The 19,379-nt window shown below is 36.3% G+C and overlaps 1 protein-coding gene across 1 annotated transcript in view; it reads right to left on the bottom strand.

The window, feature by feature from the left end:
• The window catches only part of LOC139735280 (uncharacterized), a 65,359-nt gene that overhangs the window by 39,209 nt on the left and 6,771 nt on the right, over positions 1–19,379 (bottom strand). The window contains exon 4 of the mRNA XM_071646038.1: positions 17,560–19,116. Coding sequence (XP_071502139.1) covers positions 17,560–19,116 — 1,557 coding nt within the window. The remainder of the gene's footprint in view (positions 1–17,559; positions 19,117–19,379) is intronic.

Consider the following 19,379-nt stretch of genomic DNA (forward strand, 5'->3'; position numbering starts at 1 on the left):
GTCAAGGTAAAAGAGAGTGCATCACCTCGGGTTCAGGACTCCTGTGGCGTTCCGCAAGGATCGGTTCTCGGACCCCTTCTCTTCTCGCTTTATACGACACCAATCTATGACATCATCTCCACTCATGGTCTGCAATCAATGATCTATGCAGATGACGTCCAAGTGTACACGTCATTTTCACCATCGGAGCGGGAATCGGCACTACAAAAGATCCACGACTGCATTGCTGACATTCGGTCCTGGTCGATGCGAAACAAACTAGTCATCAATGATGATAAGACAGAACTTCTGCATCTATCCTCTAAGTTCCTCGAAAGGCCCCCAGGAGTCGAACTGACCGTGGGCGACACAGTCATTGAGGAGAAATGTGAGGTTAGGAACCTGGGAATCTCCATTGATAACACCTTATCACGAGAATCACAGATGAACAGTACTTGCCGATCCGCCATGGCAGCTATCAGGAAGATCTCTCCAATACGCACTGTCCTAGATCGTGGCACCACCCTCAGACTTATTCATGCTTTTGTCACGTCAAGACTGGACGCATGTAATGCACTTCTCGGTAACGCACATGCAAAAACCATCGCTAAGCTCCAACGGGTACAAAACATAGCAGCAAGAATCACAGAAAGGGCGACCACACACACTAGTACCAAACTTCTCCTCAGAAACCTCCACTGGCTCCCTGTCTGCAAGCGTGTAGAATACAAAATACTTCTTCTCACATACAAAGCACTCACTGGTGAAGCTCCATCCTACATTTCTGACCTCATCCACGTCTACACACCTCCTCGTGCTCTCCGGTCACAACACCAACTACTTCTTCAAGTCCCCCGCTTCAACACTCAATACTATGACTCAAGTTCCTTTTCTGTCATGGCACCCACCCTATGGAACACCTTACCCAACTCTGTTCGCACCGCACCAACACAAGAGACTTTCAAAACTAAACTAAAGACGTATTTATTTAATCAATACTTTGATCACTTTTCTTAATTTCTTTATTGTTGTTGTAGTCAGTTGTATTGTATTACATATGTATTTTCTAATTGTATTGTTATTATAGAAAATTTTGTAAAGCGCATAGAGACTTAAGTGTAACATGCGCTATATAAGCAGAATGTATTATTATTATTATTATTTTTGTGTTTGCCGGAGAAAGCGTTGCCATGGTAACCACAATTAACCCAAAACCCTGAGGAGCGAACAACTTCCACCAGTATTTAAGCATTTTATTTCAAAGTTGGTATGTTTTAATGATCTAAAGGTGTATACAAGACACCATTTGTGGTTGTACTCGACAAGGCGTTGCCATAACAACTGCATTGTTTTCTTGAAAATCTTGTGGGGTGAAGTGCTTCGACAATCTTGAGGCAATTGAAATCAAATTTGGTGGACCTCATGGCATTGAGGTATAGATGTGTAGACCTGATATTTGTGTTTGCCAGATAAAGCTTTTCCATGGTAACCACAATTTGACCAAAACCTTGTGAATCGTACATTTGTATTATTTTCATAGAATTCAAGCAATGAAGGTCAAATTTAGTATGTATGATCCCTAGGTGTAGACACCATTAATTGTGTTAGCATGAGAAAAAGGCATTGCCATGGTAACCACACATTTTTGTATCAAACTGAAGCAATTAAGATTGTCAAATTTGACGTGTGTGAAGATCTATAGGTGTATGTATATATATATATATTTTTTTTTTTTTTTGCGGGAAATGTCTTTTGTGCTTGCGTTGCCATGGTAACCACATATATTTGGAAAAATCTTTAAAAAGAGCAAAATGCTTCCACAATTTGTGTGTACAGGAAAAAAACGGCAGACCTTATCAAACTCACAAAGTACTCGCAAGGTACTACACACACACACACACACACACACACACACACACAGGTACACAGCCTTTTATAAAACCCTGGTTCAATATTTTTTTTCATAATTATAGAGGAGTCTGAGCTGCTGGAGCGGGGGTATTAATCACCTTCAGTGATAGTTCTAGTTTATTTTGGACTGCATCTCTTACGAAAGCAATACTTATGCCTAAATACAAAACATCATTGGATTCTAGAAGGTCAGTTGCACACCCATTTCCTACTTTCTCAAAGACTTTCGCAATATTTGCCTGGAAGAACTGAAAAGGTCTATAATTTATTATACCCTTTTGCTATTTGTCAGGGCATCTGGAAAATTGTCAATTTTAATCATACATTAAAGATAAAAGAATATAGGAACAATAAAGGATGGTGAATCTTTGCAATACACTGTATATGGTACATAATACACATGACGCTATGTAGCATCAAATTGGCTAGGTCGAAGAAAAAATATTTAAACCAATGGATACATAATGTGTCCTTTCTAAGAAATTCACGCATTAAGTAAAGTCGAAGGACCTTTGATTTCCACTTATGTCATCACGAGGGTGGCTGTATTATGGAACAGCTGCGGATGCGTCCTTATAAACATTTCAAAGTGATTCCGTCATCAGATAAAACAAAATCGTTGCAGTGCTACTTCACTTGTTACATAAAAGGGAATATTTTTCTTATTATTTCTTATTATTTGCTTCGTTTTTTAGCAGTTTAATCGCAAGTATATTATACTACATCAAATTCCATAAGATTAGAGTTAACACTTTTTTTCGATCAAACTCTTCCCATTTACCGTCTTGTTAATTTCATGAAAATACGTTGCATCAGTCAATATATGAAATTAACTAAAATAACAAATAATGTGGCATAATGTGTTAATATTTCATATAAAAATGTCACAGTGGTCAAATACAGCTAAAGCTCCAACACTGTCCAAGCAATATCTTCCCTGAATGTAAGCATTGCTGTACATCACATCACATTAAGTTAGAACTCTGAGCCCAATGTTTTAGTTAATTTTCTGTATAGCTGATGTCACTATTTTTTATACAATATATTTCATTCATTTACGTAATTATCAGTCATTCTTTAGTAATCAACAATATTTTGTTTATGTTAACACAGTTTAGTAACAGGGGCAATCAGGAGAGATGCTAACGGTACTTGATGTGGCTTTACATACCAGTGCTCGTCAGGGAAGTCACTTCGTCGGAACAAATGCCAAAATGATAAGGATCTAATCATCTAATTTTCTTCGAACTGTGGCGCCTGTTTTCACATGGTTTAGTACTTCAAGTAGCTCAAATAAAACATGGGAATATGTCTCTTGCATAAAACATACCCACAATATAGGCCTACCTGTGTATTTCCCATAGGGTATCGTCTATTAACTGACCCTGCATTACTTCTTGAGTTATGATAAGATGAATATAATGGTACCAAGGGTTGTAGATCCTAGAATTAAGTAATGTTGCATAACTTCACTGGGTAAGTAAACATGTTTTCTAACAATGAATGTATACGACTATAGTTGAAGTGAAGCTACAGTTGAAATGCAACAATATTCACTAAGATTATGTCATCTATGGTTTGGTTTGTAAAATAACAATAATAATAACAATAATAATGATAATGATAATAATAGTAATAATAACAATAATCATGATAATAATAATAATAACAATAATAATAATAGCAATAATAACAATAATAATGATAATAATGATAATAATAATGATAATGAAATTTCTTTAGCGCATAATTATAACAAATGAATGTTCCCTATGCGCTTTAAATCACAAAACATACTGTAATAATAACAATTTACTTTCAATACACACACACATGTAGCATACAAAGAAAAAAAATCAAATCACAAATAAATAAGTCTTTAAAGAAGATTTGAATGAGACCAATGAAGACGACTGACCGATTAAAATCCATCTTAGTCGTGTATAGCAAATCCAAAATATGCTTTACGTGGCCAGTCAGACTGTTCTTCATCCATGCAGGCCACCGCTGCATGGTCTTGTGTTTTCTATAGTTCGTCAAGAACAAATTCATTCTCATCATGACGTTGGTGTCTGATGCAATTGCCCTTTTCTTATACAAAAGTATCCTCTCATTTTCGAACAAACAAACAAACAAACACAACGAGTACAAAGTATTCAGCCCGGAGATGAAACTGTGTACCAGCCATGTAGTTGTAAGACTCTCAAGTAGGGTTGTCCCCGCACCATGCACTCATAATTGATGTTTTGACCGTATATAAATGTTAGTAAATGCAACATTGTAAATCGTTATTAAACAGTCCGTATCTTTTAAACATGATAGCACAACAATATCTAAAACGGCTCTCTCGCCTGTGCTATAATATACACTAGTTTTGTCAGTTTGTCTGTTGAAAGCAAAAGATCAGAAAGATATCACTATAAAATGATCCTACTGAATTAAACTACATAAACAAACACCCATACAAAAGCTAAATGCTCTATATCACACATCAAAGATATATACAGCTGATTATGTACACATTGCATTTAGTGATAGTAGTCTTCATATAGGCTAGGCCTGTTTGCGAGGAATATACGAAGATAGAAGGAATTATGCAATTCGGATAAACTTTTGTATCAAGATTGCCACTGATACTGAAGCTGACATCAAATTCATTTTTATAGAGACTACGCCCAATATTAAATATTTTGTTGGCTTTGAACAGTGGTGCAGAAGTTCTTCATTGTAAAATCCAACATGTCTTGTACAGCCAATGTTCGCAACACTGCATCGTCCAAACTGTTTAACGATCTAATTGTCCAGACAGAAAACTTTAATACACAATAATTTTCAGTAGGTAGTATCAGGCGTGTTTAGATTAGGTATGTTTAGAAATATTATCTAATACTACATGCACAAGGTTTACTTTTCTTTCAGTATGTTAAATACTTATATATGAATGCTCTTGAAACTGCCGCACACAATATAGTTTATAACGATGCTACTATCTTTCCTCCACAGTACAGTATTGCTTTGGTACTAGTTCACTTCAAGATCCAAGAGTGGTCTTTCCCGTGGTCCGGTGGTCATCATCTCCTTACGACCGCTAAGTAGAGCATTGATAGAATCGTCAAACTCAGGAGCCATTGCGATGTCATTTGCCCACTACCTGTGGCGCTGCTCGTTAGCGTGGTGTCCATACTTTCGTTGAAGTAGAAACACCGCCCGGAATTAAGGTCCCCAACGTTGAGTCGTCTGCTCCTGCAAAACGCCTTGCCGTTCTTTCCGAAGAGCTCGCCTATCTTCCTTCCTTTCATCATGGCGGAACTGCAGTGTTTTAGTATGGCGTCGCAGAACTCCACGCACACGGTCAGGGTCTGCTGAATGTAAAAGCGATGTTGGTAGGGCGAGCAGATGTAACACATTAGATAGTTGATGTACCGTTGACATTGCTTGGAAGCCCCGGGCAGAGCTTTCATCTTGCGGAACGTAACCTCAATCTCTATTTGCCGACAACAGCTATTGTCCCGGTACCATGTGCAGTTTTCCAAATCAGGCTGTACCTCGGGCGCACGATTATTGAAAAATGTACAGAATTGAAGCTCGTCCGGTTCAGAAGGGTTGTAGCCGACCACATCACCGTCTTTTAGAGCACAAGAGAACGAAATGATAAACAGGAGAACGCAAATCAGCAATGAGAGGTTGACGAATGTGTGCATAAACTTGGCGAGAATGTCGCATTCACGTCTGGGCGCCATCTTGATGGTGTTTGGTATGCACCTGCTATCTTACCCCGACGACGACGAGGCCGAGGGAACGCGCAAAATGTAGGGAGGCGGCAGATCATCGTTCATACTCCATGCACACATACACACAGGCGCCAGCTATGTATTACTCATAATGCGTTGCGATGCGAGTGTGTGTATTAACGTGTGTATCGAGCATCGAGCCCAGTGCCGTATACCCACTTCTCGTACCACCATCCTCATGGAGCGAGTGTGTATGATAGTGCCGCTTCTCCATTGAATAAGAGTATTGCGCAGAGCAGTACTGCATCCCGATCAATGCTTTGAGAGAATAAAAAGCGGGGGAAAACAGAAACAAATCCCCAAACAGATGCTGCCATCTCACGCCTTTAAATGGTATGAACGGAATGAAAAGTAGTATACTAGATAGATCAATGATTGTTTAATCGCAGTGTGATTATGCCAAATATCATTCAGGGACGTTAAAGAAGTGACACAATGATACACTATATAAAATCATCTAATAATCTATCTTTGTATAATGTTGATAAAATAGACATTATTTTCAAAACTCTTAGATCGTGTTTTATATAGTCAATAGTAACTTGAAGTTCAGAGATTGCGTCAGTGGCATATCGCATTTTTCAAAATCGCAAGACAATAAGTACTTCCAGCTCACGCTTTGACACCCCCCCCCCCCCACACACACACACAAGCTGTCATGGAGTAGATACGTTATGTCATAATAATCCCATGTTAAACATGCAACTCGTCAAGTTTTACAGTAGTCTATTATCATCACCTATTAGTAAACTTACGTGCAATGTCATATATATATATATATATATATATATATATATATACATAATATATAAATGTATGTATATACATGTATTTATGTGTATAAAATTATATCATACTCTTCATAAAAAGAAAAAAAAAAACAGCAAAGAGTGAGTTTCAAGTGAAATTGGAGTGAATTTTGAGTGAAAATGTTCATTTCACTCAAAATTCACTCTTTTCTGTTATTCACTCCTTCAAGAGTGAAAAATTTTCACTCTTCTTTTTTAAAGAGTGTATCATATACATGAATATATATATATATATTATATATATATATATATATATATGACATTTGACACTGAAATGAAAGCATTTCCATGGTTGATATTTGGGATAATACTCTAATATGAGCAATATTAACCAAAGAGTGAAGCAGAGCATTCGCAACCTTTATGTATAGTGGGAAAGGGGAGAAGAGAAATAGAGGGAAGTAATGTTACTACCTCGCCTGTATACAGATTTTATTTTTTTTAAGGCATATGTTGATTACGACAGTAATTATATCTATGATTTCAAATATTTCCGTAAGTTGTACTCAATTTCAGGAAACGTTTAACGATTTCTAATACGTTCGGATTTATGGAAATTTATACTCCGTTGACCACGTATCATACTATTCCAGTTTTCTGTACTCATGCTCGACTGATTTCAAAACTTATTAGCGTAAAACAATTTATAGGTTGGTGCTTTGTCTGGCAAGCCTGGCACAAGATTTCCAGTTTTCAACAGATCTTTTGTTGTACAGGTATAAATGCATGACATTCTCTATATTCTTTTCAGATGTCATCAGATGAACATCTACTCATTTGGGTTTCCCCGATTGAAAAAGATTCCTTTCATCCATCCAAAGGTGAGCCTGAGCCTTTGGGAATATATATATATATATATATATATATATATATATATATATATATATATATTACACTCATTTATAGGATGAAGTCGGTATAAAAATTCCTGTTGAGAAACATATTAAATCAATATACAAAAATAAATTTCAGTGTCTCAATGTAATCTAAAGAGATTTGAACATGCATGTTCGTATCTCTTTACATTATAGTGAGACACGTATGTGCTGTATATGTACATGTATATGCTAGTATATATATATAATCAATATAATATATATATATATACATGCATACATACAATTTTGCTTCAGAGAATAAAATGTTGACTTAAAAATCGATTACTGTTTAAAAGTTGTGTAGAGTAAAGATGGCCACACACACATACACACACACACACATACACTCATGCACATTGTATATACACTCATTGGTTGAGTTGTGTTGAGTTGAGTTTATTAACAACACACATGTGAATATGATAACATAACTTCCGCAGTGTAAGATACAATAACATAAAATTTTAATGAGAATACAATGATTTTATACACGGTTCTTACAGCTTTGCAAGCATATATTTTATATTCTTATATCTACCTTACATAAGAATACATGTGTTGTAATAGATTTGGTTTCGTTGTGATACATTTATCACTGAAAAGGCAAAGAGAATGAATAAGTATGTAATGTAGACATTTATATGCATAGACAGAGGTTCTGGAAAAAATAATCGAAAAAAATAATAGAAAAACAGAAGATAATGTTGTTAAAGGGGGAACCAAAAGTTAGCACAAGTGCTAGTCAAGAATGGTTCTCCCATTATAGCTACATGTATATTTAAGCTGCTTATTGCAAGGTCTACTCTTTTAAAGTAACTGTACTATAGAAGTACATTAAACTGAACACTGAAATTTCTTTTCATCACTAAACTTCTTTTAACAAGTGATTTTTAGTCGTCCATTCATGTCCAGAGTGACTGTATGGTCATATGGACCCAGAACCCTTTCTCGAGTTTAATGTCTGTATTTGAATAAGAAAAAAAACCCAAAACGGAGTTTTAGGTAGAAACCCAGGGGCAGTCTGTTTTAAGCATTCATGGTGTGAAGATGTGCCTTGTCTACCCAGCCTCTTGAACCTTACACTTACATGTTCACCCACCAAATGGAGCCATTCAACAGTTGTATCATGAATAAATTAATATAATAATACACTCATATATTTCACACACACAAACACATTATGATAATCTTTGCAAGCATACAACTGAACTCTTCCCTACACTTATGCATGTACATGTATTCATTTCCTCGCCAACTATATCTCTTAACCCTATTTTAATTAACTGGAGGGGGGGGGGGGGGAGATTAAATTGACCCCCCTCCTCGACGTTTCGCGCCACGATTCCGCAACGCGCAAAGATTTTCATGACTTTTTTCATTGAAGTCTCCCGCATATTTTGAGACCAAATCTGCGACGTCCGGGTACACCGTTCTAAAGTTACGTAATGTTTTGCATAGGCCCTATGCATGTCAACCCGAAAATAGCTCAAATTCATGATACATCTATCGTGCATATCCAGTGCAAATTGTGTTTTTTGGTTAAAATGATATAAATTAGATTATTTTAACTTTTAACCATTTAAATTAATAAATTCTAGTGTAGATAAGCCTGAAAAGTGCCTGCAACAAATTTTGACAAAAAACAATAGAAAACAAAAGGTCGAAAAAACAATAGAATACATAAGAAATTAACAAAACAATAAGAAATAAAAGAAATTGATTTTGATTGTGCTATTTTTTCACACGAAAATTGTTTGACGTGTCTTGAGGAATCATGACACCAAAAGTGTTCAAAAAGTTATAAGTGAAAATATGATTTCATGCACAAATTTGCATAATTAATTTATCATAAATAGAAACGCAATATTTTTCTGTTGTATGCCCATGTAATCTTGTAGTTAACATCCAGCTCTATATTCAAGCAAAATTTCGCGGCAATCGCGCTATCGGCGGCCGAGATCTGAAGGGGGGGGGGGGTACCCCCCCCCCCACCCCAGTAAAAACTTGGTCTCAAATAGCCCAGTTAAAATAGGGCTAATGTGCATTTGAAATACACGTATATGGCACAACAAACAACTGCATCTACTCTTCTGTCAGGATTTATTGCCCATTTGCATTGTTCTGTTTCGTTACAATGCCCTGCTTTCCAACAGAACTTATCATTCGATGAATTTCAACATAATACAATATAGAGCACATCAGTAAACACATTTTGTTGTTGTTCCATAACACTTGCAGTAACATCAACACTAACACCAAAAAGTTCAAGTTACATTGTTTGTAATAGTTATGGACAGCATCTCCAACTGAAGGTGTCACTTTAAAAATGTAGAAAACAATCTTGTTTAGATCTAAAACCCCCTCATTTTGACCATCCTCGTGTGAAATTAAGTACACGTGTAAAATGAATTAACGTCAGCGTACCATGTCGACTTGTTTTCTTTTTTAACATTCTGTAGTGATCCGTAACCGTATCCAATTACCTTGACACAGAACATGAGGAAATGTTACGCTTTGACATGAAAACTTCACTGCCATTATCTCAAGATATAAATGCTGACAACGTTCGGAGGCTGGTAGGTAATTGAGTAGATTCTCATCCATGTACTTGTGCTTAAATCGTAGCAAATTGTGTTAAACTTTGGTCAAAAGAGCATAGCTTACATGACATGAAAACTTTTACAGAATTATGCTTCGTTTTGTCCACCATTCATTCAAATAGCTACTTTTGACAGTCATGTAAGAGATACTGTAAGAATAAAAAAACAACATTTGGTAAGGAGTTCGAAGGTAACTGCCTCACGGCCTACCCAGAACAGCCAGTAGCATCAACTTTAAACTCTCGAGATAGTTTATCTGTAGTTTGTCATTATACATGTAGAAGCAAATGTACTTCAAAATGTATGTAGACTTATTTCGACCTCAGGAAGTGTATAAAAAAAAAATACATGTAGAGTAATGTCACGTAACGTGATGAACCAGTATACATTAATACCAAATGAGAATGAAAGAAATACAATCCTATACAAAGGGGAAGATTAAACTCATTTCTTGCAAGGCACACAGACAGCAAGATGATTCATGTTATTCATCGATTTTTCCTTATAACCATCACAAAATACCTTGAGGTATAAGTCAAGAAAATATAATTGGAGAATGATATGAAATTTCTAACATCCTGATACCAGTACGACTCACAAAACGATGAAAAGGTTTGAAGTTTCACCCATGTAATTCAGACTCACATGATAAACATTACTTTTACTTCTCATTCTTAGAAAATGTATATTATCATATGCATTGAATGCAGTTGCTCAATGAAGGTGTGTGTTTCATCTAATTCAAAAACAAGGACAATTGATGAGCATGCATTTTAATGCAAATGATGCACTCTTTTGGGATTGTAGAGATCGCGGCAAAATTTCACAGTACACCCTGCACTGCAAATATTACATGTCTTTGGAAACTGAATGACATGTCCACATTAATATCTACCAATATTTCATACAAGTACCACATATTCAGCCTTGTTATTTGTGCCTATTTGAAACCCAAAGAAAACATTGGCCTTATTACACTCGAACACTCAATCGTGCCAGAATTTGGAGCTACTTTGCCAGACTATTATGTATCTTTTTTTACATTCATCAGCAGGTGTGCGTTGATCTAATTCAAAACAATACGACTGATGAGCATGCATTTAATACATAATGATGCACTCTCTTTCGGGATTGTAGAGATCGAGGCGAAATTTCAAAGTACAACCTGCACTGCAAATATTACACTTGAAACTGTTTTTCCTTGTGGTTCTGAGTGGTCATTCCAAAACTTAGCACATTGTGACTACAAACAACATACTTTCATACCACCTTCAGGTTGCGTCTTATCGGCTCATTAATCAACTACATGTATAAGACCAGACGTCCTCAATAGTTGTTGCTTTCAGGGCTCATCGGACAAACACTATATCTGACAAAGTCTTTGATGTTTGTCCATGTTCTATGTTTTTTAGTACCTCCTCATTATCTATGCACTCCTGACATTTCCATTTTCTGGGAATGACCCCAACAGCAAGCATTACTGAAAGATGCCTAGCTACTGACTCGACATTCCCTTTTACAGTTGTACACATAGAAATATCATTCAAATCCTGACACGAAGTTTGCATCAACTGAAAAAAAAACAAACAAAACTTAATCTAACACAAACATAAATTCTTGTTATGAAACTCGTGGAAAAGATGGAGAAAAAAATAACCAAGTTTCTCAGCTTCTCAGTAGAAAAAAATAATGAAGTTTTGATCAGAAAAAAATAACTTAGTTTTTTTTTTTTTTTTTTTTTTTTTTTTTTTTTTGGGGGGGGGGGGGGGGGGTTATTGTATCTATTTTCTCTTCTTTGCATCACCCAAGTCGAGATGTGGCTTATCCGGTGCTGCGGCCTTATTGCCAGTGAATACGGTATTCAGTGGTTGATGAAAAATTATACATGACAGCTCTGTGGGAAATGACATGTTCACATTAATATCTACCAATATTTCATACCACATATTCAGCCTTGTCATTTGTGCCTATTTGAAACCCAAAGAAAAAACATTGGCCTTATTATTACACTCGAACACTCAATCGTGCCAGAATTTGGAGCTACTTTGCCAGATTATTATGTATCTTTTTTTACATTCATCAGCAGGTGTGCGTTGATCTAATTCAAAAAACAATACGACTGATGAGCATGATGCATTTAATACATAATGATGCACTCTCTTTCGGGATTGTAGAGATCGAGGCGAAATTTCAAAAGTACAACCTGCACTGCAAATATTACACTTGAAAACTGTTTCCTTGTGGTTCTGAGTGGTCATTCCAAACTTATCACATTATGATTACACAACATACTTTCATACCACCTTCAGGTTGCGTTTTTTATCGGCTCATTAATCAACTACAACAGACGTCCTCAATAGTCGTTGCTTTCCGGGCTCTTCGGACAACACTATATCTGACAAAGTCTTTGATGTTTGTCCATGTTCTATGTTTTTTTAGTACCTCCTCTTTATCTATGCACTCCTGACAGTCCCGTTTTTCTGGGAATGACCCCAACAGCAAGCATTACTGAAAGATGCCTAGCTACTGACTCGACATTCCCTTTTTACAGTTGTACACACAGAAATATCATTCAAAAATCCTGACACAAAGTTTTGCATCAACTGAAAAAAAAAAAAACTTAATCCAGCACAAACATAAATGCTTGTCATGAAACTTGTGGAAAAGATGGAGAAAATATCCAAGTTTTTCTCAGCAATACAATGTAGAAAATTAATGAAGTTTTTGATCAGACAAGATTTTTTTTTTTGGGTTATTTTATTTATTTTTTCTTTTCTTTGCATCACCCAAGTCGAGATGCGGCTTATCCGGTGCTGCGGCCTTATTGCCGGCGAATACGGTATTTAGCGGTTGATGAAAATTATACATTACAGCTATGTGTGAAATGACATGTCCACATTAAGATATTATATCTACCGATATTTCATACCACATATTCAGCCTTGTCATTTATGCCTACTTGAAACCCAAAGAAAACATTGGCCTTATTATTACACTCGAACACTCAATCGTGCCAGAATTTGGAGCTACTTTGCCAGATTATTATGTATCTTTTTACATTCATCTGCAGGTGTGCGTTGATCTAATTCAAAAACAATACGACTGATGAGCATGATGCATTTAATACAAATGAAGCACTCTCTTTCGGGATTGTAGAGATCGAGGCAAAATTTCAAAAGTACAACCTGCACTGCAAATATTACACTTGAAACTGTTTTTCCTTGTGGTTCTGAGTGGTCATTCCAAACCTAGCACATTGTGATTACACAACATATACCACCTTCTTGTTGCATCTTATATCGGCTCATCAACTGCATGACCAGACGTTCTCAAGTCGTTGCTTTTCGGTTTCTTCTGATGATACAGGATCTGACAAAGTCTTTGATGTTTGTCCATGTTTCTATGTTTTTTAATACCTCCTCATTATCTATGCACTCCTGACATTCTCGTTTTCTGGGAAGGATCCCAACAGCAAGAAATACTGAAAGTTGCCTTTCTACTGCAGCTCGTTCGGCTGGAGTCCACGTCCAGTTTTCTCACGATCACGGATTCTCCTTTTACACCTCTTCGCTGTGCATCATAAAAAAAAACAACAACAACCGAAAGGTACATTTTTAGTATATTTTGTGTTCAATTTGCAATTGTCATTTTACCTGTAATGTTAATTTACTCATAGCAGGTGCAAGTAAACAAGTCGTAATACTAGTAGATGTAGTAGGTACGTCAATCTTTATCCTTGGGATAGGGTTTGGGTGCAAAGAATACATTATTAGTCAGTAGTGCAGTTAGAGGGGACATATATTTTTTGTTGTTGTTGAGATGTACTCTGGTAAATACTTTTTGTATGGTGGATTTTTTTTTTTTTTCATTTTTTTTTACGGGAGGAGGTGGAATGAATACCCATTTGCCACAATGATATTTTTTTAGTTTGCATGTAGAATAATCCACCTGGTGTACACGCTTAATTCAAAAATTGTACTGTTTCTTTTTCTTTTATGTTCAACTACTCCCTGATGTGCTTCCTTAAGTTGGTTGGACAGGCCCAAGGGTCATAGTGATTTTGATTGCTTTTTTTTCCAACCTGGCTCCTTACGGAAGCTCAACAGGGAAAGCCTGACACTTTGTTTTCTTCTGTTTTGGTTGTTTATTTTGTTTCTCTGTTATCACTTGTATTGTTTTTACAAATGCCAAATAAATATATAATAATAATAATAAAATAATAATAATAATAACAACACTAATACTACTACTACAACTACTACTAATAATGATAATTATTATCATTATTATTATTATTATTATCATTATTATAATCCCATTTAATATCTCAAATCTGATCTTTATGGATAATAAGGGCAGGGTAACTTCAAACAACTAAAGACATCGAACACCAAAAAACTCTCCATGGCTGATCAAGTGTTATTTGCTTACAGCTTACAAAAAGGCACTTCTTGATCAGCTTCAAATTAATCTGAAATGAACGAGTACAATTTTTGAGTGCAACAATGAAAATTTGAAACAAAACCTGATAAACATGAGGCAAGTTATAAAAAATAATTAAGCTTCGAGAATATTTTTGCTATAGGTTCTGAAACAGTTAAAAAACTGTTAATCTACGCAAACGCGTGAGCTAATAAAATGTAATGTATTAACTGTAATGTAATTATAGGCAATTAGAAACTAGCATCATTATTTAGAGTATAGGCATACAGGTTTGAATATAGTACAGTGTTCAGTATGTCCCCCCCCCAAAAAAAAAAAAAAAATACAATCAAATTTTCGCATTGATAACACCCAATATGATTAAACTGTCTGAATGCTACTTCAAGGTCTTAAAATATATCATCTTAGCTCTATTTTGCAGAAAAACACAATTTAATTTGGTTAAGCTGTTACAAAGAAATGTGGATTGTGCAAAGCATGTCACAAATCTGATTCTTACAAGTTTAGCATTTCGATGATCTTGTGCGTGAATACAATAGACAAAACTTGGAGGGAAGAGATTCCTGACATCCTCTGTAAAATTTCTCATTTCTTTGAACACTGAAGCATATCGAATGGGGTTTTCTGTAAGATGTGGGCAATGAGTTACAGTTTCATACCCTGAATTTGTATTTAGATTGATTTACTATTTGTATTTAGATTGATTTACTATTTCTAAAGATATCATTGTGGAGCTCCCGTTGTAATTTTTTTTTGGCATATACGGATACAGTGCACTCCCGTTATAACAAACACGGTTATAACGAAAATTCCGGTTATAACGAAGTAAAAATTTGGGCTGCAATGTCATCCACTCTATGTATTTTCTATTGTTTCTTTGTTCGATTATAACGAAATTCCGATATAACGAAAGAAAACTGCCGGTCCCGAGGACTTCGTTATAATGGGAGTCCACTGTAGTTGTTTATATTAATTATACATGTATTCAAAATATATAAAATCAAATCCCTCAGGAAAATATAACTCCATGGCAGTCCAAAGAATGTTATATCTAAAATAATATCAGTCAATAATACCTTTTACTTCAGGTTCTCCTTCTCTGGCTTCCATGCCAACATGTTCTGCATGTGAGTCATTTGGTTCATCATTAACATTTTCAACCCACAGCCAAAGTTCAGTGGTGTCGTCTGGCTCCGGTACTTGGTCGATTTCTGAAGCGCACTCTGTCAAAAATGATGGAACAAAAGCCTGGAATATTATCAACTGATTTGACACAAAGCCATTATGTGAGGAATCATTGATTGATCACAATGGGATATGCTAAAGTGAGTCCCAACAAGCGAAATAGCAAATTAATTTTGAAGTATTTCAAAAAAAAAAAATGGTTGTCTGAAAAGATTATGACTGGATCATGGAACTTAGTTTAATGTCTTTAGTTTAAAAGTCTAGTTCCTCTATTTCTTTTTTTTTTTTTTGCAAAAAAAAAAAAAAAATCTAATAGTGAAGAATTCAGCTGCTATTAAAATCTCTATACATGATGACTTAACCCTATACCCCCCTTGACGTTTCATGTGATTATCCTGCAACGCGTGATGCTCTCGCTGCGACATTTTATAACTTTTTTCTTTCAGGTATTGTCCAACTTTTGAGACCAAATTTGTTGAACCCGCGCATACCGTTTTGAAGCTACGCCCCTTTGAAAAAACTCATTGACCGACCCAAAAATTGCTCAAAAACGCAATTTTGTGTGCAGTGCACTCCCGTTATAACGAACACGGTTATAACGAAGTAAAAATTTGGGCTGCAATGTCATCCACTCTATGTATTTCTATTGTTTATTTGTTCGGTTATAATGAAATTCCGATATAACGAAAGAAAACTGCCGGTCCCGAGGACTTCGTTATAGCCGGGAGTCCACTGTACAAATCCATCGTAAACTGTGTTTTTGCAATAAATTCATATAAAAATAAATATTTCTACTTTAAATGGCTGATAACGATTTTTTTTTTTTAGCTTGATTACGCTTTAAAAAGTTTCTGCAACAAATTTTAATGAAAAAAAAAAACAAAAAAAGAGTAAAAAACAGAGAAATACATCAGAAATTCAATAAACAATAAAATACATAAGAAATAATTATGAAGCCGAATTTTTGCTTCAATTAACCCTAACTAGGCAGTGCTATTTAGGTACTAGTAGATGATAGGGGGGGGGGGGGGGCCTCCCAGGCCCCCCCTCCAGATCTCGGCCGTTGACTATGCGATCGCGACAAAAATTGGCACACACATTGCCTATGATGTAATCTAAAGTACCATGAAGTTAATTTTTTCACAAATTATCATTTTACGCTAAATTATGCGAATTTATGCATAATGATGCATGAAATCAGACAATTTGGTATAAATCATTAAAAAAAAGCTCAAAACAGGCACAGTTTTTGGTCAAATATTCTTTTTATTGTCCTTTGAAAATGGAAGAGAAATGTTTTTCATTGTTTTTTCGATGAAATTTGTCCGCGACATTGTTCTGAACAAGAAAATATGTCATTAATTGATTTTAAACAATAAAACCCCCAAATAAATATGCTTTTATGAAATTTGCCTGTAAACACAGTTTGCATTGAAATTGTACACAAATTCACGTTTTTGAGCAATTTTGGGTCTGACATGCACATGCATATTTATGCACAACTTCAGAACCGTGCGCCCGGGCATCACAAATTTGGTGTCAACAGATGCAGAAGACTCGAAAGAAAAAAGTCATGAAACGTCGCGGTGATAGCTTCTCGTGATAGCGATACATCACGCAAACCCCCCCTCCCCGGGCCTAGTTAGGGCTAAAATGAATATTTTAACCAAAAATTAGAAGTCTTGGAGCTTTATTTTTTTTATTCATAATTAGCATAAATCAATTGATTATATAATACATAAATTAAAATTTGAAAAATCTAACTATTCAGTTTTGTAGATTACATTGGCCTCTACCTAACCTTAGTGCAAATTTTTGCGAGGATCACATAATCCATGACCGAGATCTGAAGGGGAGGGGGGGGGGGGGACAAAAAGCCCCCCCCCCCTCCGAATCCAAAGAAGTAATAACTCTAAATGACTTCCTGTACAGCAAGATTTAAAATTCCTGATATTTCACAAACCTTCATCACACTGTAGCTCTATTTCTTCTACTGACTTTCCACGAATCGAGTTGCTTTTCCCCACTTTACAGGCATGTTTCAACATTTCTGACTTAGAATACCAACCAAGGCAAGAGACACACGGCTGGAACAGTTCGTGATCAACATCATGATCCGGGCGATAAAAAGGGACAATCACACCTTCGCCTTCCTTAAGCACCTGGCAATTATGTAGGTGGTTCCCAGTGTTTCTAATCTGGCTAAGGAGCTGTAGTCGTTCCTTCTGATCGGTTGTAGCAAAGTATTTTGCAATCAGTGGTTCATCTTCATGTTGCGGGAGATGGGCTCTGAGATCTACCTTTGCTACACTGCAAACCATGCAATATGCAAACTTCCTTCCTCCTTTATTGTCAGTTTTCATAACTGTTATTTTCCCTTGATTTCCTCGTTCTTTTTGTGATGTTCCGCCGTCTGTGCTTTTGTCACATGATACCTGGACATGACTGTTGCTTCCACTTTGCTGTGTTTTCTTTTCTGTAGTTTCGTTCTTCCTCAATCCTTTTCTTCTTTTCTTTGCTGAACTTTGGAAAGCATCCGAGGGTTTGCTTACTCTCTTCAGGTACATATCTTTGTTTACGCCTTCTACCACCTTGTTATACGTTCTCTCTTCACATGGCGTTGGATTCATCATTCGACCGTCCGCACTTTCGGCGTTCCTTTCTCCTATTTTACACGCATGTTTCTGAAAATCTGATTCAGCATACCAACCCAGGCAAGAGTTGCACGGTTGGTACAATTTGTGATCGGCATCATACTTGGGGCGATAAACAGGGACAATCACACCTTCCCCTTCCTTAAGTACCCTGCAATTATGTAAGTGGTTCCCAGTGTTTCTAATCTGGGCAAGCAGTTGTCGTCGTTCATTCTGATCTGTTGTAGCTAAGTATTTTGCGATCAGTGGTTCATCTTTATGTTGCAGCAGATGGGTTCTGAGTTCTTTCTTTGCTTCATTGCACACCATGCAATACGCTACCTTGTCATACTTTTTATTGTCACTTCTCATGACTGATATTTTCCCGTGATATTGTTCTTTTTGTGGTGTTCGGTAGTCATTTCTTTTCTCCCATGATATCTCGAAAACAACAAATCTTCCGCTTTCCTGTGGTTTCTCTTTGGTCGTTTTCTTTTTTCTCACTTGTTCTTCTGTTTTCTCAGCTGTATTTCCGGAAAAATGTGACTTGTTTACTCTGCTCAGGTACGTGTCCTTTCCTTGGGTAGCATCATTTTGCATGCTTCTCTCCTGTTCTGCATCTATAGGATTATTTTCTTTCTTTTGCTGATCGTTTACTTCACCTGGTCCATTGTTTTCATCTACGTCTTCGGCGTTAATTTCAGTAACAGTTGTGCCTCCAGCACGTGTCTTGATCACTACATTCCGACTATCCATAGCAATAGGAACTGCATCAAATTTATGATCAGATTCATGCCAAGAGTAATCTGAAGTATCTTTGCTGTAGTTGGGGTCATCTTCATCGGACTCGTCACTGTAGGAACTTTTATCAGCGATGGGCGGTAACACTGTAAGAGAAACAAAAAGACGTCTTGCATATGATGTATGAGCGGAAATATGGAGATATTTTTGTGACCACCATTCAATCAAGATGGTGGGCCCATACTGCAAGCATATAATGCAGAAGGTCCACAATACATGTAGTAGCATTTCGATGCTAATGCAAGTTCAGAAAATAACTCCAGAAATTGAAAGTTTGGATTGCTGACTTTATGACCGCCCATTTCAAATTAATTTTGCTTTATTGACAGCGATAATTTGGGAATTAAAC

The sequence above is a fragment of the Diadema antillarum genome, unplaced genomic scaffold (assembly GCF_040938485.1).
Source record: "Diadema antillarum isolate AM-2024a unplaced genomic scaffold, OU_Dant_1.0 scf00000027, whole genome shotgun sequence".
NCBI lineage: Eukaryota > Metazoa > Echinodermata > Echinoidea > Diadematoida > Diadematidae > Diadema > Diadema antillarum.